The sequence below is a fragment of the Natator depressus genome, chromosome 14, assembly GCF_965152275.1.
Source record: "Natator depressus isolate rNatDep1 chromosome 14, rNatDep2.hap1, whole genome shotgun sequence".
In the NCBI taxonomy this organism is placed as follows: domain Eukaryota; kingdom Metazoa; phylum Chordata; order Testudines; family Cheloniidae; genus Natator; species Natator depressus.
The window spans coordinates 7,075,496-7,099,836 of NC_134247.1; the positions used below are offsets into that span (position 1 = coordinate 7,075,496).

The window sequence follows — 24,341 nt, forward strand, 5'->3', positions numbered from 1 at the left end:
GGTGGGGGAAGGGAGGAAGGGGAGAGAGAAAATGAAAACTTGCTTCAGGGAAGAAGCAACTGTTCTCTGATGTGCAGCAAAGAATTTAACATCAAAGAACTAATGTAAATGGGGCCCATTTACTTAAAAAAAACTCCACCTTCTGGAATATTTCTATGAGTCTGACAGCATTATGCTTTATACCAAAATTCTATATTGCATAATTTGACAGACGTTAAGGGAAAATGACCCTATGATTGGTCAACTCAAGCAATTTTGGTTGCTATTAAGTATATTAAAACACTTTGTACATGATCTGTTTAACTTTTAGAGATTAGCAGATCAGCTCTCAAATTCATCTCACTTGTATGTAAAACTTTACTTCAGTTTCAAACGTTGGAAAATATATTCTCTCAAGTGTTTTAGTTATTATAGTAGATTATTTTCTACACTAATTCGCGTTTCCTTTTTACTCCTCTTTCCACCAATCAGATAACGTATGATGTGGAAAACTGAACATCTGTGTAAAAGCAAAGATAGCAGACCCAGTTCAAATATGTAATTTGAGCTACCAAAAAGACCATTAAAATTGTTCAATATCCAAAACGATGTTAACAGAGTAATTAGTCAAGTACCAAATGACTTCAAGAGCTCTGAAAGTGAATGATAGAAATCCCAATCTGTCATACCCACAAATCCTATTAATATTCTACTGTAATTCCACTTTAGCAGATCTATAAATCCTATAGCATTTTCTTAATATATTTATGGAAGGAAAAACCCCCTCTCGTTCATGTGCTAAGCACTTTTCATGAGGAAAAAACAAGAATGAACAGAAAAGAATTTGACATTCTACCTGTTCTATGAAGAAATGCCTTTCTGCACCAAACTACAGTTCCACATTTAATGGGGGTCAACTAAAAAAACAAAAAACCTAGTGCAATTTGTGCTTAATGAAAACTCAACTTCCTCTACTGAACTCTTTCCAGTGCTTTATGCCTGAAGAGTCCATTTGACCCAACAGAGTATTTCTAACCATTATGCAATTAGAGGGGGAAAAATAGACATTGAACCCTTTCCTAATGCTCATGAATTACACGCTTCTACCACAGTCCAAATGCTTTAGGTATATGAAACCAAGTTAATATGGTCACCGGAGTTTATTACAGACTGATCACCCAAAATGAAATGCTGTACTGCTAAAATGAGAATGCTATGTCCAAAATTTTGGCTTTTTTTCATTTTTTTTAGAATAGTTAAAGAATCATTCATCAAAAAATCACAATTTTATAGACCATTCTCCGCCATGAATCTGAATAGTAAATACTGTAATATACACCTTCAAAAGCTTCTAAGATTTCCTTTAAACACAGTATAGAACTGAAAAGTAAGGCTAGGACATTTTCCTAATTTTTCTTGAGAACAGAATACAATCAAACAAATCAACAGTTCAATGACAATGCCATTAGTTCTTTAGGAAGTTGGCATCCATATGAGTTAATCGTGTCACCTCCACTTACATGAGTTGTCACATGGACTTTGATTTGACTCCTTGAATTAGTAAGCAGCACATCTCATGAATAAGAACTACAGGACTGGATCTAAGTTCTAAGCAGTTTTAAATGAAAAAATGTTTTTTGGTATATTCAGAGTTGTGCAATTTTAATGACAAATTCAATCCCATCAACTCTCTGGGCCTCTCGGAATTGATGAAGCTGATTCTGATTCAGTCTGACATTGCTAGCTTGTTCACTTAGCTGATTCAAACATGCCTTCTTTATAATAATACCCTAAATTAGTCAACAACTGCCATATATTTACTTGACACAACAAAACAATACCCAGCATGTCTATATAAGCAATTTAGTGAGCAAACAGCAAATTACATTTACCTGAATCATTTGAAAGACACAATCTTCTATAACTAGACTGTGCCAAAAATGTTATGGAGGTGGTTTGTGCATTATAAAATACTTTCCCTTCTTCTCGCCAACATCCAAATAAGATGAATGGTCAGACAATCTGGCTTCTTCCTCGCTCTTCAATGAGTGACAATAAATCAGGAACTGCCAGGAAAATAATTCCATCGCCAGGCTAGAATTGCACTAGTAAATTCTGAAAAAATGGACAACAGCAGGAGCCTAGGGCATGACGTCCCTTTATAAAATGGGACATCAGGTGTGGGTGGTAGTACTTTAATTGCAGACACAGAAACTTCTTTCCCAATGCTTACCAGTGAAAGGACACTTAGATGACTCCCCCAGAAGACTGACAGATTTAACAGCTACGTTACCTACCACTGAAAGACCCTGAAACAGAAAAGAAACCTATATAGGGAAGTCCAAGGCCCTTTATCATCCATAGCCCCCCAAAATAGGTAAAATAAATGTCCAAGCTCTCCCTACATATTGAAAGGCAAACCCCTGTGCCTGTTCTAGTTTATGGAGTATACCAGGGGTCGTTAACCTGAGCCTGAGAAGGAACCAGAATTTATCAATATACATTGCCAAAGAGCCACAGTAATACATCAGCAGCCCCCCCATCAGCTCCCCCACCCCGCTCCCAGCACCTCCCATGCGCTGGCAGCCCCGCCAATCAGCGCCTCCCCTCCCGCACCTCACGATCAGCTGTTTCGTAGCACGCAGGAGGCTCGGAAGATGGGAAGGAGCGAGGGCACAGCAGGCTCAGAGGAGGGGGTGGGAAAGGGTGGAGAGGGGGCAGGCTCAGGGGAGGCGGCAGGGGTTGAGCGGTGAGCACTCCCCAGCACACTGGAAAGCTGGCACCTGTAGCTCCAGCCCCGGAGTCAGTGCCTATACAAGAAGCCACATATTAACTTCTGAAGAGCTGCATGTGGCTCTGGAGCTACAGGATGGCCACCCCTGGAGTATACTATCAAACTACTCTTCCTCAGATCTTTATTCACCATTTCACAGGATAAGCCTGTAACATGCCAAGGTCCTTAGCAACTGAGAACATGGAATGCTTTGGCAATAGATTGTAAAATATGGTGAAACAGTGTACTGAACTGGAGTCAAGTTTGGAAGGGAAGGATTATTATTTTTATTTTTAAGAGTTTGGGGTTTGTTTTCACTGAATAAACTGTGAGAGAATTAGAGACTGAAGTGACTGTCTACCTGAAGTCACTGCTGCATATCTTAACTGTTCCTAAATCTCGTAAAGTACAGTTAGTGTTTTCTTACTTTATTCATCTCTTGTTGTAGACTTTCTAGACTCTAGTAGAAGTATAAGAGAGTTTCAGATAGTATGGTATGTTTTCTATTTGAAAGTTTTAAAATAGGGCTGTTGATTAATCGGTTAACTCACATGATTAACTAAAAAAAGTTAATCGTGATTAAAAAAATTAATCGCGATTAATCGCAGTTTTAATCACACTGTTAAACAATACAATACCAATTGAAATTTATTAAATATTTGTGGATGTTTTTCTACATTTTCAAATGTATTGATTTAAATTACAAGGCAGAATGCAAAAAAAGTGTACACTGCTCACTTTATATTATTTTTGATTACAAATATTTGCACTGTAAAAATGATAAATAAAAGAAACAGTGTTTTTCAATTCACCTCATACAAGTACTAGAGTGCATTCTCTTTATCGTGAAAGTGCAATTTACAAATGTAGATTATTTTTTTTTACATAACTGCACTCAAAAATAAAACAACGCAAAACTTTAGCACCTACAAGTCCCCTCAGTCCTACTTCTCGTTCAGCCAATCGCTAAGACAAACAAGTTTGTTTACATTTACGGGAGATAATGCTGCCCACTTCTTATTTACAATGTCACCAGAAAGTGAGAACAGGCATTCGCATGGCACTTTTATAGCCAGCATTGCAAGGTATTTACGTGCCAGATATGCTAAACATTCGTATGCCCCTTCATGCTTCGGCCACGATTCCAGAACACATGCTTCCATGCTGATGACTCTCATTAAAAAAAAAGTGTTAATTAAAATTGTGACTGAACTCCGTGGGGGAAAACTGTATACCTCCTGCTCTGTTTTACCTGCATTCTGCCATATATTTCATGTTATAGCAGTCTTGGATGATGACTCAGCACATGTTCATTTTAAGAACACTTTCACTGCAGATTTGACAAAATGCAAAGAAGGTACCAATGTGAGATTTCTGAAGATAGCTAAAGCACTTGACCCAAGGTTTAAGAATCTGAAGTTCCTTCCAAAATCTGAGAAGGATGAGGTGTGGAGCACGCTTTCAGAAGTCTTAAAAGAGCAACACTCTGACGTGGAAACTACAAAACCTGAACCACCAAAAAAGAAAATCAACCTTTTGCTGGTGGCATCTGACACAGATGATGAAAATTAGCATGAGTCGGTCCACACTGCTTTGGATAGTTATCAAGCAAAACTCGTCATCATCATGGACACATGTCCTCTGGAATGGTGGTTGAAGTATGAAGGGACATGAATCTTTAGGGTATCTAGCATGTAAATATCTTGCAACGCCAGCTACAACAGTGCCATGAGAACACCTGTTCTCACTTTCAAGTGACACTGTGAACAAGAAGTGGGCACATTATCTCCTCCAAAGGTAAACAAACTTATTTGTCTGAGCGATTCGCTGAACAAGAAATCAGGACTGAGTGGACTTGTAGTTGCTGAAGTTTTACATTGTTTTATTTTTGAATGCAGTTTTTTCTTGTTCATAATTCTACATTTGTAAATTCAACTTTCATGATAAAGAGATTGCACTACAGTATTTGTATTAGGTGAATTTATTTAATCGTGCGATTAATCACAATTTTTTTAATCGCTTGACAGCCCTATTTTAAAACATTTTGGTATGTAACCTATTGCTTAAATCAGCCTCTGTACCAGATGATTGGAGGACAGCTAATGTAACTGAATTTTTAAAAAAGGCTCCAGAGACAATCCTGGCAATTACAGGCCAATAAGCTAACTTCACTACCAGGCAAATTGGTTGAAACTATAGTAAAGAACAGAATCGTCAGACATGTAAATGAACCAATATATTGGGGGAAGAGTCAACATGGCTTTTGTAAAGGGAAATCATGCCTCACCGATCTATTAGAATTCTTTGAAGGAGTCAAAAAAGCATGTGGACAGACATGATTTAGTTGATATAATGTACCCGGACCTTCAGAAAGCCTTTCATAAGGTCCCACACCAAGGCTCTTAAGCAAAGTAAACAGTCATGGGCTAAGAGGGATGGATGGATCAGTAACTGGTTAAAAGACAGGAAGCAAAGGCCAGGAATAACTGATCATATTTTACAATGGAGAGAGCTAAGTAGCCGAGTCCCAAGGATCTGTACTGGGACCTGTGCTGTTCAACATATGCATAAATGATGTGGAAAAGGGGGTGAACAGTGAAGTGGCAAAATCTTCAGATGATATAAAATTACTCAAGATACTTAAGTCCAAAGCTAACTGTGAAGAGTTACAAAGGGATCTCACAAAACTGGGTGACTGGACAACAAAATGGCAGATGAAATTCAATATTGATAAATACAAAGCAATAAACTCTGGAAAAACATAATCCCAACTACATATACAAAATGAAGGCAGTCTAAATTAGCCGTTACCACTCAGGAAAGAGATCTTGGAGTCATCATGGATAGTTCTCTGAAAACATCTGCTCAATGCACAGCAACAGTCAAAAAAGCTGACAATGTTAGGAACCAGTAAGAAAAGGATAGATAATATGACAGAAAATCTAATCATGACACTACATAAATCCACAGTATTCCCACACTTTAAATACTGCATGCAGTTCTGCTGCTCCATCTCAAAAAAGATATATTAGAACTGGAAAGGTATAGAGAACGGCAACAAGAATAATTAGGGGTATGGAACAGCTTCCATATGAGGAGACAGTAAAAAATAATTGGGACTGTTCAGCTCAGAAAAGAGACAAATAAGAGGGGATATGATAAAGGTCTACAAAATCATGAATGGTGTGAAGAAAGTGGATAGGGAAGTATTATTTTCCCCTTTCCATAGCACGATAACCAGGGGCCACCTAATGAAATTAATAGGCAGCAGGTTTAAACCAAACCTGTGGAACTTGTTCGCAGATGATGTTGTGAAGGCCAAAAGTACAAATTAGATAAGTTCCTGGAGGACAGGTCCATCAATGGCTATTATCCAAAATGGTTGGGGATGCAACTGCATGTGCTGGGTGTCCTCTAAACCTTCAATATGCCAGAAGCTGTAACTGGATGACAGAGGATGGATCACTTAATAGTTGCCCTGTTCTGCTCATTCCCTTTGAAGCATCCGGTACTGGCCCCTATCAAAAGACAGGATACGGGGCTGGATGGACCACCGGTCTGACCCAGTATGGCCATTCTTTTGTTCTTATGTTAATCTTTATGACTTTATAAACACATGCTATCTGTGCGTACTCTTAGAGCTTCCCAAAAAGATTCTAAGTATCTTTATTAATGCAAAGTGTGAGAAAACCTAAATATAAGGGTCACTGCCAGCTCCACTTATACCACCAACACATTTCTAGAGTGAATAAAGTCACTAGCTCAAGTCGTTTTCTTAAATACTACATGTTAACACTAGGTAGTAATGTCATTCAAATCAATGAAGCCCATCATTGGCTTATCTAAAAGCTAACCTGGTATGAGTTCTACAGTAGGCAGAATCTGTCAGAATTTGGGGACACATACTCAGCTGAGATAAGCTGCCATAGCCACACTGACATCAATGAAGCTATACAATTTACATCAGCTAAGAATCTGACCGTTGGTCTTTATTAACATATGGTACATGAGTGAAAGGCTATTGGAGAGAGTACAGAAAGATTACAATATGTTTTCTAGATGAGTGTGACAGACTCTCACTTTCAGCTACATTTTGAGGCAATAAAAAGCAACTTTTAACTAGAAGATAATGATTAAAATAAAAAATCACAAGTCTGCATCATTCTGAGAGGGGTTTTTATTACATGAACTGTATTAAAAAAGCGGGGTTTGATGTCATAGTGTAATAAATAGCCATGTAGAAAAGCCCTACGGTTGGGAAGCAGAGCCAAAACCCCCCAAGCCCTGATCTGAAGTAACCAGTGTTCCTTAGTGAGATTACCTTGGATTACTTTTAATAGTTTCAGATAAAACAAAAGCCTACAAAAAAGAACAGTACAACTTCATGAGCCAGAAAGTACTGCACATGTTTAGTCATTGGTGCTGTAAGTCCAGCAAAATCCTAATTAAAAGTAGACTGGAATACATTGCTCAATCATGAAAGCAATTAAAAAACACAAACAAGACTTTTGGAGACTAACATTCTCAATGTTTAATTATTTATCTGTGTTCCGTTCTGCAGCTCTAGGTCAGAATTAACTCCTCTGAACTAAATACTAAAAAGAAAACTCTTTTGGGGATTTGTACCTCATTCATTTTCAATCAAACACCCAAATTCATTTCAAATTCACACAAGAACTGCAACAGTTTCACCTAAATCAGATTTTCTACAAGTCAAACACCCCTCCTACACTCAGATGTGATTGTGAAACTACTTTGATCTCTATTCCCAAATTTATTGCTCTGTGTAATCCATGACAAAATATAACGTGATTTACTGTATCTCTATATGACAGCCCAGCAGCTGAGAGAACTTAATAATTTAGCATAAGAAAAAAAACCTTCTGGCACCAAAATATACAAATCATAATTGAGTCACTTTAGTATCATATTACAATGAAGCATATGCAGGCTGATCATAAGAACTTCAAAACAATTATAATTCTTTCTCACCCATTTAATAACGGTGGTTTTTATTCCGTGACATGTTCTGCAGCTGCAAGCAAGTCATTTTGGAACACTTTTGTTTTTTCACATTAAAGACTATGTAGGGCTAATAACATCATTTTACCCACTCCCTATTTCTCAACCATCCGCTTCCCATCCTCCCACTTCTAAAAACAAAAAACTGCAAAATTTCTCAAGTTAATTCCAAAGAAATGAAGAATATCAGTGACAGTGGAGACAATGCATACAAATGCTGCACAAATAGAAATGTATGGGGCAAACAGATGCTTTGCATTAGTGTTCACTATTAAATAGAAAACTATATTAAAAAGAAAACCACAGTGAATAATTTAGATAGCCAAATGAATATTTACCAAGCAAGAACATATTGTACAAATTCCATATGATAAAATGAAGAGTTATTTGTTAAATATCAAATGCAGAAAGCCTAAAAGATTAGTGTGCCTGCTACATTACTCTATGGAGTAAAGGCAGCACTCAAGAAGAACAGAGAGATTGCAGAAAAGCTAAATGACATGTGCATTCATGAAAGTTTTGTTGCAGCCATGTTGACCCTAGGATATTAGAGAGACAAGGTAGGTTAGGTAATACCTTTTATTGGACCAATGTCTGCTGGTGAAAGGACCTGAAGAAGCTTGAAAGTGTGTCTCTTTCACAAACAGACATTGGTCCAATAAAAGATGTTACTTCACCTACCTTGTGTGTTCATCGTAGAGGATGTTGGGGAGATATCTACCCAGACTTATTTATTCCATGTAATAAAGATGAAAGATTGTCAGATGGTGAGATGTCAAAAGAAGAGATGTTGAAGCAAAATGATAATTTATCATCAGATCAGATCTTGCAAATGAATACACTGAAATCTGCGTGGCTCCATACAAGCATGGGGTCCACTCACAAGGAAGAAGTTACAGGACCTGTCCTCTAAATTACACTACCATCAGTTGGTATTCATTCAACAATTTTGAAGGAATTTAAGAATGAACTGGCTGAGCTGCTAAAAAGAACAATCTTGTATCTCAATCAGCTACTACACTGGAGTGTAGCCAATGTTGTCCTTATCTTTATAAAAAGAACTAGGGTGATCCTGGGAATTACAGACCAGTAAACCAGGCAAATTACCTGAAATAATATATTATAAATAGAGAAAAATGGCAAGACAGAGTCAAATCACCACAGCTTCTGTAGATGAAAACTGCACCTCTCCAAACTCTCAGACTTCTTTGAAGGAGACAACAAAATAGTGAATAAAGGACAAATTACAGAAATAATTTATTTGGACATTTTAAAAGACTTTGATAAAGTCCTTGATAAGAGACTCTAAAGGAAGTCAAATAGTCATAGAATGCCAGGTAAAGTTAGTGTATTAGAGATACTGGTTAAGTAGGAAAGGAAAAAGACACAGGAAAAAGTAGGAATAAATAGTCATTCTGCAATATGAAATTATTAATTGAAAATCAGCAGTGTAGTTTGTGATTAGAAAAGTCAAGGTTCATATATCAACCCTAATATTTTCTGAACTGAAGTGCTTACCGATATATGTAAAGGATGGAGTTTTGAAATTTCAGACTAGATTTCCAGAAAGGGCACCACAGGAAGTGTGTAAAGATAATGCAAAGAATTGTGAAGAATGTGTTCCATGATCTTAATATTAACAAATCAACAAATTTAGACCAGGTTGCTACTTGTTGACAACCCCACCCTCCCAAAACCAAACAAGTTGAGTAATATGAGATGGAGTATATTTAAGCATGTTGAGAGAAAGGTCCTATGATAAAGTCATAAGGCTATGTTCAGAAGTGAAGCATAAGGTAGTGCAAGTTAAATTCCCGTTAACACTTGCTTAGACTTAATTATAATCTGTTGCTCTGCAAGTGAGTTTTAGGCTTTGTCTACACTACCACTTTTGTCAGTACAATTTTGTTGGTCAGGGGTGTGAAAAAACACACCCCTGACTGACATAAGTTTCATTGGCAAAAGTGCTGGTGTGCACAGCGCTATGTCAGCAGGAGAGCGGCTACACGGGAGACCTTACAGGAGCGCAGTTGTAGTGATACAGCTGTGCCGCTGTAAGGTCCGTAATGTAGACATACAAGTCCTGGCACAGGACTTCTTGAAGTGTATCTTTTTGGCTTAAATATTCTCTCATACTTGTTCATTTAGTCTTACTGTTCTTTTTCTTGCTTCTTCCTTTTTTCCTTAGGGGTAGATATGTCTCTTGAGATGCCAGTATGGTAGCTTAAGTGGTTTCATTCTTGTTCTAATTATTTCATTTCTTTTAGGGTACTATTTGGCTTCCTTTTTATTTTTTTAAATCACCCTTCCTAAAATTTAGCACCATAATGCTAGCTTTTGGCACAACTCTTCTCACACGGGTATCATAACTGTGGGGTGGTCTAAGGGCTCAACTTCTTGAACAAATTCTTGTGTGTGCATTTTAGAAATAAGTAAAGAGAGCCTCTCCTTGTGTGCTCCACACACAGGAAACATCCACTGAAATTACTTTAAATGTTATTTGCTTATTCCCATTATTGTTAATTACACCTCCTTGTAGTACCATAAACAAGTAAATGCTTTACATCAACAGAAATGAAACCTTATAACTGTCAATGGTTCCTCCATCTAGCAGCACGTTTTTGACAATGGTCCAGACAGAATATAACAAAGTCCCAGAACATCAGTCAGTGTAATTTTCAGTGCTGTGGTATCATTTGTGAATTTAATTAAAGTGCTGTTTGTCCTCCTGCCTAGATCAGTAATGACGATGTTCAATAAAACTGGCCCTAACACTGATCACACAGTACCCTAGCAGACAACCCAAATATAAATTATTACAAATGACATTTATATCATTACTCTTTGTTAATAGCTCTCCAGCCAGTTTTAAATCCATGTGGCAGCGTGAAGTACGGGCAAAAAATGATTTTTTTTAAAAAAAGAGAAGAAGGTATTGAAAGCACAATCCCACTATGTATGAACAAACAAGACTACTGCTCTGAAATATCTCCAGTAAGTCCTTGGGAGAGCGCCATAAATGTTGTTTAGTCTCACTTGAGTCAAGTACCACTGAGAGATTATTCTCCAATATTATTTTTGAAGTTTGGTGCAGATTGAAGACTTTTCCAAATGGCTTCCCTATGGTATGATGTAATTTCATTTTTAACAAACTTTTTTCCCCTAGGTCTTTTAAGTTTTGGAAGGACTCTTTCCCATCAAAGCCAAAGCTTCATGCTCACTTTTGGTAGTATAAATGTGTTAATTCATGAATCACTAAGCTAGTATGTTGGAATTGCTCCAAGGCCATATTTAAGTAAACATACATGGATTGTGCAACACAACTAAAACAAGAAAGTTATTGCTCAGGAACAGTAAGGCAGACAAAAAGAAGTGATGTACTCGAGATATTACATGGTACAGAACAACAAAACAATAGGGTTATACCCAACTCCTTTTGGTAAGAGTTACAGAACCTTTAAATTCCATATGGACAGACGCAGGCAACAGCATCTATACAATGCAGAACCACTTCAATACTCCACTATATTGAGAGAGAATATATATATCTTCAAGTTATGTGACTGATGGAATTGCCCCCAAGAGTAAAATCAGGGTGTCGGTGCAATGAATGAGTAATTTGGTTACTCATATCAAGGGAGATTCACACTACATCTTCATTATGGTCACCAGTGTTTCATTTATAAAATTCCTTATATAACAGTCTACTGATCTTAAGGCCACTCACTGTAGATGATGCCATCTCTAGTCTCTGCCGAAGCCACACTGCTCCGATTTGGTTGCTCGGAGATGCCCCTCCCTGAGAGCGAATGGTAAAAGAAATAGGAAGGTGGGAGGGCTATAAACCCTATTTTCACTAATACTCTAACAAGTTCTATCACGTAATATCAAACGACATATATCCATTTCTAAAAATCTTTTTGCTAAAAGGTATTAAAGGAGCTATTTAAACATAAATTATGCCAATGATAGACAAACTGCAGCAGAAAAATACCTAGGTTACTTAACAATAGCAGTTTATGATTATATTGCCTATGCAGATCTATGCTAAATAAAAGCTGTTAAAAGCAGTTACCCCAAGATAAATCAGCATATGCACCAATGCTTGCACCATCTAGTGAAAAAACTGCTTTTATAAAGGAGGTACAATGCCCCATCCTCAAGAAAGTCCTGTCCAGCATGCAGTCTCTGAATAACAGGGACTGGTTGAGTGGCGGTGTGCAGGCAATATACTTGGGGAGCTTCAATATATTTGGAAAGCAAACCTATTTTTCTCCTCCAAGAAATTGCGTCTAAGTATCCTTATTCTTGGAGGCTAAATTAATCTGGGGAGAAGGAATGCTGGAGTTGCAGAGATTATCTGGACATGTACCTGTTCATTCTCTAACTCATACATAATTGTGGCAATGAACTGGCTCTTAGGCAGCTCCAAGTATTCCTCCTTAGAAGACTCAAAGTTGTGCTAGAGTGCTGGAGAAGATGAAAAAGCCACGTTAGGTTGCTCATTGCCTAGATGAGGGACTGCTGAAAAATATTAGACAATGGCTACCGAAGGAGATGAAAGAAACAACCAAGGACAAGCCTGGCAGAGGTTAATGGCTGCAGGACCATAGCCTCACTATGCTAAAAAGGAAAATCCCATCAGTCACTGCAGATTTTAGAGGTGTCCAGATAATAATATGGCTCAGAGAGGAAATTAGGGAATTTTTTGGTGGCTTATGGATGCTTTGAAGTTTGCCCAGAGTAAAATCTCATCCTTCTTTTTGCCTAATAATTACTAATCACACCAAAACAGAGAGGTATTGTGCTTCATTAAGAAGTTATGGAAGAGATGCCAATGACATAAATATTTGACAGGGAGAAGTAAACACCAGAGAGAAAAAATATAGCAGAAAGTCAAGAAGTTAATGCTAAAGCAACTAATGACAACAAATGCTTATACTGCTGTTCTCCAGTGCAGAAGGGGCATAAGGTACTGGAGGGCCATCATCAGGTTGGCCAAGCGATGTCTATGAGAGATGCAGTACTCATAGGTATTGTGGTCTCCCTCTGGCTGGTACCCTACAAAACTGTTCACCAAGGTGACCCCAGGGATGCCAGTAAGCCCACTGAGGGGACGGATGGGGAAGGGTCCCCACGGATACGCATAACTCCTGGATATAGGGCATCTGGTGCGGTCTGGAAGATTCTCTTCAGAATACTAGCTCAGCGGGGTGTGATGGTATGGTGCCAAAAAGAGCCTTGTCCATCACACCCCGCTGAACCCATATTCTGAAAAGGATCTTCCAGACCCCACCAGATGCCCTATATCCAGGAGTTATGCGTATCCGTGGGGACCCTTCCTCATCCTGGGCTGAAAGGGGGAACATCAGCTGTAGGCTAGATGCCAGAGGTCCAGTCAGGCTTCAGTCCTGGAGGACTCTGGTTGCAAGGTGTCTGACCTGTACCAAGGAAGGGGCTTTCACAGAGGTCTGTAACAGGGGAAATGCTAGTTCCTCTGGGATGAAAAGGTCCTCTGGGGAAGAAACCTGGATGGAGCTGGAGAGCTGTGGTATCCAGAAGCCTGAGTTCTCAGGACTGGAGTCTGGAGAAAGGGTCAGTGCTGAGATGTTGAGCGCTGTACGGGAGAGGTGTGTAGAGGAACTTCTCTGACCTTAGAGCATGTGTGCATCTCGGTGCCAAAAGGTGTCAGTTGGTACTGAGTTAGACAGCTCCTTGTGCTGTGTATTAAAATACCTCTCTGCATGCTACTTCTTGTGCAGTACTGGTGGCTCAGTACCAGAATTGGGTGGTGCCTCAGCCGTACCTCTTAAGGGATGTGAGGTCTCCTTAGGGTGGGATTTAAGTGGTGACTTACTCCTCTTCCTTGCTTCGCTAGTAGGGGAAAGAGGCTTCTTTTTTTTTTAAGCTGTCCTAGCCTCTGAAGGTGCTCCTGGAGCTGCAATAGCCATCAGACTGACCTGGGATGTTGAGGCCAACATATGGGGAGGGAGAGAGGAAGTGGACCTCACTAGGGCTAGTGAGCATTCCATCAGAAGGAGCTTCAGTCTAGCCTCTCTCTCTTTCTGAGACCGGCCTTTAAATCCCATATAGACCTTACATTTTGACAGTAGTGGGTGTCTCTAAGGCAGTGGAGGAAGCTCAAATGCCTGTCACTACAGGGAAAAGACCTGTGGCAGGTCTGGCATGTCTTAAACCCTGGGGTTTTCGGCATAACCTGGAGTGCTAATACACCAATAACAGAACTGAAAGAAAAAAGGGAGGGGGTAACGCCTGTTCTAAACACAACTGTGTTAAAACTAAGAGAGAAATAAAATAACTGAACAAAATGCAGGAAAAACTAAGAATAAATCATTATATTAAGGAAGGTGGAAAGCTGAGATTCAGTGGACACACAATTGCTCTGTCTCAAACCACAGGCAGTTGAGAAAAAAAATGAACGCTGGCAGGTCCACTTCTCCTTATATGCTGTTGTTTGGGGCACGAGGTGTTGCTCTCCGCAGGCACAGGCCCACAGACACTGCTTTGCATTCCCCAGTCAAGAACACACAGGTGCATGTAAGCTCCATTGTGAAGCACCCTTAGGGACTTATATATCCTCGAAGAAAAAACAAGAGCTGCCATTCCATGAAAGTTTTTTTCATCAATGACGCAATGTTTTTGGAAAAGGACCTTAAAATACAAATATCATTTTTGTTTGAACTTTAAAAAGAGAATGGGGGAGGATGCTGATGGGGGGAGCTTCTCTCTACCCAGAATCCCCTTCTCAAGGATCAGAGAGCTGGAGGAGCAACAGGGGAAGAGATCTTTGCTCTCTCTGACCCCCACGTTAGGGAGCAGCAGGAGGGCAGCAGGAGTAGGGCAGCAGATTGTTCATTTCCTGTGATACCTTGCAGGAGCAGCAAGAGGTCAACTGAGAAGCAGAGGAGGAAGCAGGCTGCAGTAGAAGGGGCAGGGTTGGGGATTTTCACTGCCTAGGACTTGCTCAATTGGGGCTAGGGGTTAGCAGCAGGAGGCAAAAGGGTGTAGGAAGGGTTTTTCCATCTGGTTCTGCTGATCCCAAACTACTGTGCTGATGCATTTTTCCCCACCATCCAGCAGATTTCATGAGAGACCAGTCCAGTGGCCATTAGAAGATTTCATGGCCAGCAAACCAAGGTGGCATTCCCTCTTCAGTGAGCCATTTATGGTCTGCTGGACCAGGGTTCCCTCTTGAGGAACTCCTAGGATTTGCAAGAGCAGAATTTGTCTCCATTAGACATTAAGGCAACTAAAAGGAAAGGAAATTCCAACGCAAAAACTTTTGTTAAGGTTGAAATTACATATCTGTTTTGAATGCATATTACCTTAAACGATTAGTGCTTAAAAATAATTCTAAATTTCCTGAGTATCTAAGTTTAAACATACATAAAATCCAAACATTTGAAAGTATGGAAGTTCAATAAAATTTCCAAAACTATCTTAAATGCATCCCATTAGCAATGCTCTGAAGAAATCAGAAAGGCAGTGTACACTATCCACCGTATACAGTTTCATTTTATCATTGACCACATCGGCATACTTTAATCATAATGTTTATACCAACTATGACCTTTTTTATGGTCAGATACACTCCCACAGGAAAACACTGATGTACAAATTCTGTATTAGACAAATGGCATATTCTATGGCAAGGATTTCTCTTTCCATATAAATGGGACAAACCTGTAAGGTGATGAAGGTGCTCAGTACCCAACTGGATTTGGCTTTACAACTGAATGTGCGAACCCAATGATCCAAGTGTCATTAAATGCAGAGCTAATAAGTTAACAAATAGAAAGATGAAACCATTTATCTGTGGTGCACATTTCTGAAACTCCACCTGCAAATTAAACTGCACAGGAGCAGAAGCTGTTCAAAATGTAAACAGCACGCTGTACGCCTCAAAGTTCTTAGAGAAAGTCCTTTTTACAAAAACAGCATGTTACAAAATAATTATAAAAGAACACAAAGAGAAGATCAGAAATGGCCATCTCTAGGGACAGAGTTAGGTAAGTTTGGCATCTTAGATGAATTTACATATGTTCAATGTTTGTGTTTCTTGTAAGCTTAACCTTATCTCTGAATTTCCTGGGTATCTAACTTTTATTTAAACTCTACCATTCTTGACAGATAATATGAACTCAGAACACTGATATGTGCCTACATCCTGAACTTCATCTTAACATAGTTTATAGAGTTAATCCTGTTGGAGGTATATTTCATGACTGTAATAGCTATAAAATAGAGGACTTTATAAGCGTACAAAAGAAAAAAAATTCCAAACAACTGTTACATCATTTAAATCAATAAAACTGAATTGTGCAGCTTTGGCTGAGTTACCTGCCAGCTCACATGCCCAGCTCCACAAACTGAACTGTTTCATAACTATATTGAAATTATACCTTTGGTGCGAGAACCAAGCAAAACATATCTCTGTTTTTCCTGTGCTTTTCTAACAGACTACTATAAAGCAAGCATCCTTGAGGCAAAAGTGATAAATTATGTCTGATTTTAATGAAGATACATGTTCCTGCCTCATGATATCCATCAAGTAAACAAAAAGTAACTGTGAATAAGGATACATATTTCACCAGATCCTCAAGATACATATAACCAACCATCTGTCATCAGTGAAATCTATTTACTTAACTACTCACAATTGCCCCCAGCAGTGTAGTATCTGAATGGCTCACTATCTTTAATTTATTTACCCTGCAAGGTAGGGATGTGCTCTTATCCCTTTTTACAGCTGAAGAACTCAGACACAGAAGCCTACATTTTAAAAGGTATTTAGGCATTGCTCTGCTCAGCATTGCCAGGTCTAAGTGACTTAGACCCCTATCCCCCATTTTCAAAAGTGAATTAGGCTTTTAGGAGCCTACGTTGCATTGATTTTCACTTTCTCCAGAGTCCCAGGCTAGCACTTTAACTACTGGACTATTCTCTCTCTTCGTGGCTCTAACTTCATCTTATCATTTTAACTATCATATGTGTTAAACAGGGTGTGTACACACAGACACATACTTCCATTCTGGAATGAAAGTAGCAGTGAGAAAGAAATAGACAGACAGTCCTTAAACCTGAATACATACTTGATAAAAGGAACCAAAATGTCTATTAGACTCTAGGAACGCAGTCAACAAAAATCTCACGATGGAAATTATTCAAATGCAGGGGGAAAAAACCCTTCAACTCCACACTATATATATTTTTATGTGTATCAAAGATATAACTGTTTTATGAGTTAGGTTCAGTGTTCCAAGGTTGTTTCCTTAGAGTATTGTTAGCATGTCTACTGGTCTGTTAGGGTCATGCTTTCTGAATGCTCATTTTCTTTGCCAAGAAAATACCACAGATGAATGTTACAAACAGCTATGTTAGCCAAAATTCACATCTGCACGCACTTAGAAATGCAGCTTGCCTCTTTCTTTTAATAATTTCTGGCAAACTTGAAAATATACACAAGCTTTCTATAGTATGTTACACCTGGCTGACTAGTGTTTATGCCATAAGTGTTGTTGATACAACCTATAACATCTGTCACCCTATTGTTGAAATTAGTCATTAGTGCAGCCCACACGACGGTAGTAAGCATCTCTAATGTATTTATTTTTAAACACCCCATGTCGAATATTTTTCATACGTGGGTGTAATTTACAATGCAAAACAGTCATCATATACTATAATAATATAATGAACTGACACATAAAATATGTTCAAGAGGAAGCAAATAAAATCTGTACCTTAAAACTGTGTCTGCTGGGTGGCGGAGCTGTTTAATTTTTTAATCAAATCAGTACAATTGAAATGGTCCACTTCCCAGAAACAATCTTTCATTACTTTTGATTACAGAAATTTGGGTAATCTTTCAGGTTGTGTTATGTTTGAGTGTAACAATGAATGTCATGAAAATAAATGAAGCCACAAGGACATGACAAGCAAGTGACCATTTCAGCTCTCCATGCTAATGTCTTGGACTCCTTGCCTGATTTATGTGAAACATGGCTATTCAGATTCTAACTGCAGTAACACTTTCTGTCCTGAACTATTATGGTGGTGTTGTGCATTGATAAATGGCTGCCACCTTTCACCTCAGAGGTGGCTGAATTTCAGTAATCCATTATCTATATGGTTAGATTGTGCCTATTATGCAAAGGCCTGTGTTAGAGGTGCCCCAACAGAAGCTACTGGGAAGCTCACCTGCTTCAGTCCCCCTTTAGGAAGGAAAGGAGTACTTGTGGCACCTTAGAGACTAACCAATTTATCTGAGCATGAGATAAATAAATTGGTTAGTCTCTAAGGTGCCACAAGTACTCCTTTTCTTTTTGCGAATACAGACTAACACGGCTGTTACTCTGAAACCTTTAGGAAGGAACAGTGTGAGCCTACGCCTGGTCCTTTTTGCATGGTTACACTCATGCTCTCAGGATAGTAAGGGACTGAACTCACGACTGCTCCTACTCACCCAGCGGGAAGGGGACGAGCAGAAGTTCATGTGTCCTCCCCTTAACTTGTGCAGCTCTGCAATGATCAACTGCAGTTTAACCCCTGCAGTGAACAGGACTTTCAGAATCTTGTGGGGAAAAGGCCCATATAACTAAGTGCTCAAGCCTGAAAATCTATTTTTACACCATTGTCTTCAATATTACTACTTGTATGAGTAAGGGTTCACAGGATCAGATCCCAAATTAGCAAGAGCACAAAAAGGGTATTAAAAATCTCTTTTCAATTTAATAGAATAAAAGTAAATTACATAATTAAAATATTTTAGAGCATCTTCAGGCAAGAATAAATATAACAAAAGAGCCTCAGAAAGGGCCTGATTCTGACCAGCTACTCCACAGATGTGCGCAAGCAGAGGGGATACAAGTTGCTACTCCTCCTCCTCTTACTGTGCTGGGGTTTTACAGATTTAGGCCACGTCTACACTACCTGCCGGATCGGTGGGTAGTGATTGCTCTATCGGGGATCGTCTAGTGTAGATGCGATAAATCGATCCCTGATCGCTCTGCCGTCGACTCTGGAACTCCACCAGGGTGAGAGGCGGAAGCGGAGTCAACGGGGGAGCGGCGGCCGTCGATCCCGCGCCGCAAGGACGCCAAGTAAGTGATTCTAAGTCTATCTAAGATACGTCGACTTCAGCTATGCTATTCTCGACTCCTTCACAATGATCAGTAGAACGAGCCAGTTACAGAGGAAAGAGCAGAGATGGAGGGTGCTGCAGCAGACACACTGACAGGAAACCCCAGGCAATGCAAAGCACCCTATTCAGTGCTTTTAATAGTGCATAGAGCAGAATTTCCCCCAAAGAGAACAGGCATGGAAATGTCAAACAGAGCTGTGATTTCTCTGGGATAGAGATGGTAAGCCAGTTCCAAAACATTTACATCTCTAGTAGCTCAGGTTTCGGAAAAACACTTCACAGCGGGGTTACATGAAAATAATGCCAGCTACAGAGTAAGGTCAGTGGAAAATTATGAACTTTTTTTTCCTTTTTTGTTCCATAACAGGTGACTTGTTTCTTTTCTTTACAATGTGGGTTACACAGTTTCATCTGGCTGCCGATAAGGACTTTTTCCAGGAAGCACAATATTTTATCCTTCCTATTGATTAATCTAATTTTAAGATGAAATAATTATAAACAGATAGTTACTGTCAGCTTCCCACGTTTAAAATTTCACTTAAGTACTATTCCTGAGCAACCTTATAGTCATCAGTGGCTAAAATACTCTAATCGTGAATTAAATACTTCTAAAATACACTGAAATTAAAATATTAATTTCTTTATCTTGGAAGGTAAGATGAGACTGTATGTGACTCTGAGTAATAGAAATACCAAAATCCATACAGCCCGAACAAACTAAAACATGTTTACTTAATTATATAGAGGGCATCATTTAAAAAAAACACATAATCAGAATTACATATAAGGGCCTGCCATGTACAAACTAATATAATCTGTATTTAGACCTTCTCTATGCTAATAAAGTGCCATCATCACCCCCCATTTAATCAATACAGAGAAACTGGCAAAATTGGAAACTGGCAAAATCCCCTGCTTGTTTAAGTTTACCATCCATGTCTGGTTTGAACAGTAACATCTCATTAATTCCCAGCCTGGCAATTTGCAATACAAAGTTCAATGGACCTTAAGTATCGATTAATCATCCATCCGCAAGAGGAGCCTGAAAAATAAAGAACGTAACATCTCTTTTACATGAAAATCTTCCTGGTAGCAAGCAACATCAAATTAATCCCACATGTTTCATTACAAGGGATCACATCTGTTCATTCTCATGAGCAGGGTGCTATCAATAAAGCTTATTCTCTCAGACCCTTTTTTCCCCATTCTGCATCGTTACTGAGAAAGCAAAAGTATGTGAATGAAATGCCTCGATAAATTCTCTTTCTTCTTTAAGGTCTTCTTCACTGAAATTTTAGAAAACTTTTCCTATTGTGATCCTGATCAGGTAAGTGCCAATCCATAAACCCCTGAAACCAACACACACAGAAATCAATATTGCACAGAATATAAGGCCACATGGGAATGAATACCTTCACCTAGGAAAGGAATGAGCCTCTGACAGTTTGGATGTTCATATGATCTTTTCCAAACCAAAACCAGACCCACGAAATCTTCTGAGGTTCACCTAGCAGTTCCTGGCACCATATATAATCAAGTAAATGGAAGAACATAAACCTTAGAAGACAAAACATGAACAAAAACAAACAAACTTTCCTTTCATTTTCTTCCGTAACAACTTAAAGGTAACAAGATTTGCTAAAAAATTCAAAGCCTCAGAAGAAAAGTTACTTTTTAAAAGAAGCAGCATGTGGGCTATTATTAAAGTTGTTTTTCTTTTCTTTTATAAAAACATCTCCAATCCCAAACCCCCACTTGACTTCAATTGTGTCAAAATTTCATTTCAGTTCAGTAAACACTATCATTTTCACTTTTCAGCTGAAAATGGAGATCTCCTCCAAACTCCTTTGGGACCTGGTGGCCTCTTTGCAGAGCCCTGAGCCTGGGAGATGTGCAAAGAGGTGAAATAGGGTAGGAATGAGTAGAGGTAGTTCATGGTTGCTTGCACAGGAATATGCAAAACTTCTTTTCCTCAAAAAATAATTTTGGTCTTTGTTTCCCCCCGCCCCGAGCACATTATCTCCCGATCATAAATCAGAAATGAAGAAATAGGCTAAATGATAAAAATATTCCCTTAAAATTTAATACCATCTAATATAAATTAAAATTAGAAACGTCTTCATGTAATTTTACTTGGAAAATGAAAAAAATTCAACTGAAAGTTTAAAAAGAATATTTTTGACAGTAATGGTGATTCAAGACTATTAAATATATTTTCCTCTGAAGTGTTTAAGGATTATTTGTAACTTTAATTTGGGGATGTAAAGAAGTTAACTTTTTTTCTTTTGCTATACTATTAATGTAAAAAAAGATCAAAGAAAGAAAATAATTGAGATTCAAATTCCATTTTTAAGCAAAAATGACAACGTCTTCATGAGTTAATATTAATCCTTTAATTATGAATTTCAAAGGTTTAAATACTTTCTGTGACCTTGGCTTTAAATAATTATGCCAAGTGGAGCTTTCCTTAAATTCAAAAAAGATTCTGAATTGTTGATCATAGCCATTTAATGGCTTCAGGCTGGCAGATTTCCAACATAATCCTCAGAATGCTGTTTAAAATTACAGACCAAGAACCTGATGCAGGTAAATGAAATGTCAATATAACAAAAAGACTGTTTGAATGGTATATGCATAGTCTTATTTTTTGTTGCTGCATATCATTTTGTAATAAAATGTGGAATTTATCACACTAATACATGTTAAAATATTTAAAACAACTGTATGCTTACATACACACATGGCCTATTTTAAACTTCAAGTAGTTTTCATTTTAGTTTAGCACAATGTTTAAACATGTCCTTTGATGACAATTCTTTTCTTTTCTAAGGAACTGAAAATATGATAAAATAAAATTTAAAGGCTTGTGATCTTTTCTAGATAACTGTATGCTGATTACGCCATTAAAAGCTGCAGCAGCCTAGGTAAGAATTTATTCCTACTAAATAAGAATCCAATAATGGTGATATTTTTAAAACAAGAAAAAAACAAACCTCATTACAGAATAAGACTCTGATCTTGCAAACCCTTATCAACAAGCTTAACAATACTACCACAAATAAGTGACAATTTAGTGAGATTACTCACAGTAGAAAAGTTAAGCACGTACACAAGTGTTTAAAGGAACAGAGCCATAGTTATTTAAAAGGCCAGGCTCATTAGTTACTACTCCATCTGCATTAAACACTTAATCCTACAAACATGCACATGAATAACTTTAATCATATGAATAGTCAGATTGACTGCAATGGACCTGAATGAAGTTACTCACATGCATAACTGTTTGCAGGATCAGGCTCTATATTTAGGCTGGGATGTGCAAAGGAGCTTAAAGAAGCTAGTCACCCATATCCCAGTGAAACTTGGTCACCTAGCTTCTCTCCTTTGAAAATCTCAGACTTCAATGTTACTGCTATGTATACTTAAATATCTAGCAATATATATTTTCTGACTTGGTTCTTATGACTACATACTGGCAAAAGATATGAAAGATTTTGCTTTAATTTGGCAGTACAGTCACCAGTACTGTGAACTGAATACCTACAAGATGTGTGATTCAGTCTGTGCAGCACCAAACAAACTGGACCACTCCCATGAACAGTTTAGATTTCACCCAGGACATAGAGGTTGGATCCAATCTCAGATGAGTAAATGGATACAAGGAAAGCTGAAATATGTATATGTAAGTTCCTTAGTGCCAACGAACCAACATCCTAAGGGAAATGGTGATGATGTTAACTGACAACACTGGTAAGCGATCACATAAATACATCCAAAGGACAGGAAATGGAGAAACGTACATAGCAATTTTAAAAAGAATTTGTAAAATGATATTGAGGAAATTCAAAATACCATCTTTTTAAGCATTACATTATTTAAAATGTCCAGAGATTGTTGAATACAATTTTCTAAAATATTAGTATCATAACATATAATTAACCATTTTTATTTCTAAATCACATAGCCGTGAGGTTTCCACACTTCTATCAGATTGCATTTCTTTGTGTTCCTTTCCTTAAGTATTCCAAATCTTGCTGATTTGTATCAAAAACACCTACCCAATGCTGAATGAAAGTGAACCCTATAAAAAGGAGTCAACATTCAGCCAAAAACATCCATACACTGAGTCATACTGTGAATGAACTGGTTGAGCATAAGGTGGGAGAAAGCACCAGTGTGTTTTAAAACATTAATCCACATACTTAAACATTTCATGCACCTCTACCCAACCTTCCCTCCTCCCCACCCCACAAAATTGATCTCCCCTTAAACTGTATTTTGACAGAGCAAAGTACATGGATTAATAAAGTAGGATCTCCCTTGTCAACCCCGTCCTAATCAAGGAGAAGTGATAAACCCCATCCTGGATTGAAGCTGCATTTCAAATCATGCTGTTATTCTGGTCTACCATTTCCCTCTCCTTAAACTACTGTATACTAGATTGGTGTTCTGATCCTACTGCTACTTCTGTTAGAGTGTGGCACTCTGCTGGGGAAGAAGTCTAGTCAAAATAATAGTAATTATCATCATGAAATCAGCATTTTGTTATCATAGAAGCCTTTCATTCAAGGACCTCAAAACTCTGAGCCCCTCCAGCCCTGAATGCCATAGGACTTGACAAATTCTGATAGGTAGCAGTTTCCTTTATTTAAGTGACGTCACAACTGTTATTGATTTGTATAATTTGTTATAGTGTGCGTCACTTCAGACACATTGTCCCTCACTTGCTATGACCTAACCAGGTTTGTGTAGTAATATCATGTGAATCTCTTACCTTTTCCAATGTCATCTCTGTCTCTGCAGCATGTGTCCTTTTCAGCTCTAAGGCCATCTTTTCCGACTCTGCTTTAAGCTTATTCACTGCAGTCTCGTGATCCCGAGCAGCCCGCTGCTTTTCTTCTTCCCGCAGAAGACTAAGCTCTACCAACTGTTGCTTCCGCTGAGCATTTACCTGAATAAGCTCTTCTCTCAGCTTGTGGATTTGGGCCTCCATATCATGGATAATCTTAAATTAAAAAAAAATAATGGAAAAACACTTCTCGTATGACTTCTCTGATCAGACTGTCAGCTAGGATAGGGAACAAGCTAGTAGAATTCCCTTTCTCCCCTCCCATCAGAATTGATCTGCACTTTAGCATTCTCTTTCTCTCTTTTACCCTGCCTTTGCCTTCTCACACAAATGGGAAAAGCTTCCTTCTGGCCAAAGTTTGGATGGAGGCAACAATGCCACAGCAGCCAGCAAGAAAAGCCTGCTTGAGGGCCAAGGTAGAGTTCCAAACTTAGTACCCACTCGCCCTCCCTTTCACTCCACCAGAGAATCAACTTTACCATTCATTTTGTTCATTCTTCCAGTCCTGGCTTTGTATCTTCTCCTATACTATTTCCTCTCAATCTCAGTGTGCC

The 24,341-nt window shown here is 38.4% G+C and overlaps 1 protein-coding gene across 4 annotated transcripts in view; it reads right to left on the reverse strand.

Moving 5' to 3' along the window:
• The window catches only part of CEP112 (centrosomal protein 112), a 359,203-nt gene that overhangs the window by 120,632 nt on the left and 214,230 nt on the right, over positions 1-24,341 (reverse strand). For 3 of the 4 annotated variants that reach the window (XR_012641956.1, XM_074972202.1, XM_074972203.1), the window contains exon 21: positions 23,713-23,943. The exons of the other annotated variant lie outside the window; for it this stretch is intronic. Coding sequence is in view for 2 of the 3 variants with exons in the window: in XM_074972202.1 (XP_074828303.1) it covers positions 23,713-23,943 (231 nt within the window). In the remaining variant the exon portion in view is untranslated. The remainder of the gene's footprint in view (positions 1-23,712; positions 23,944-24,341) is intronic. 4 annotated transcript variants of the gene reach the window in all.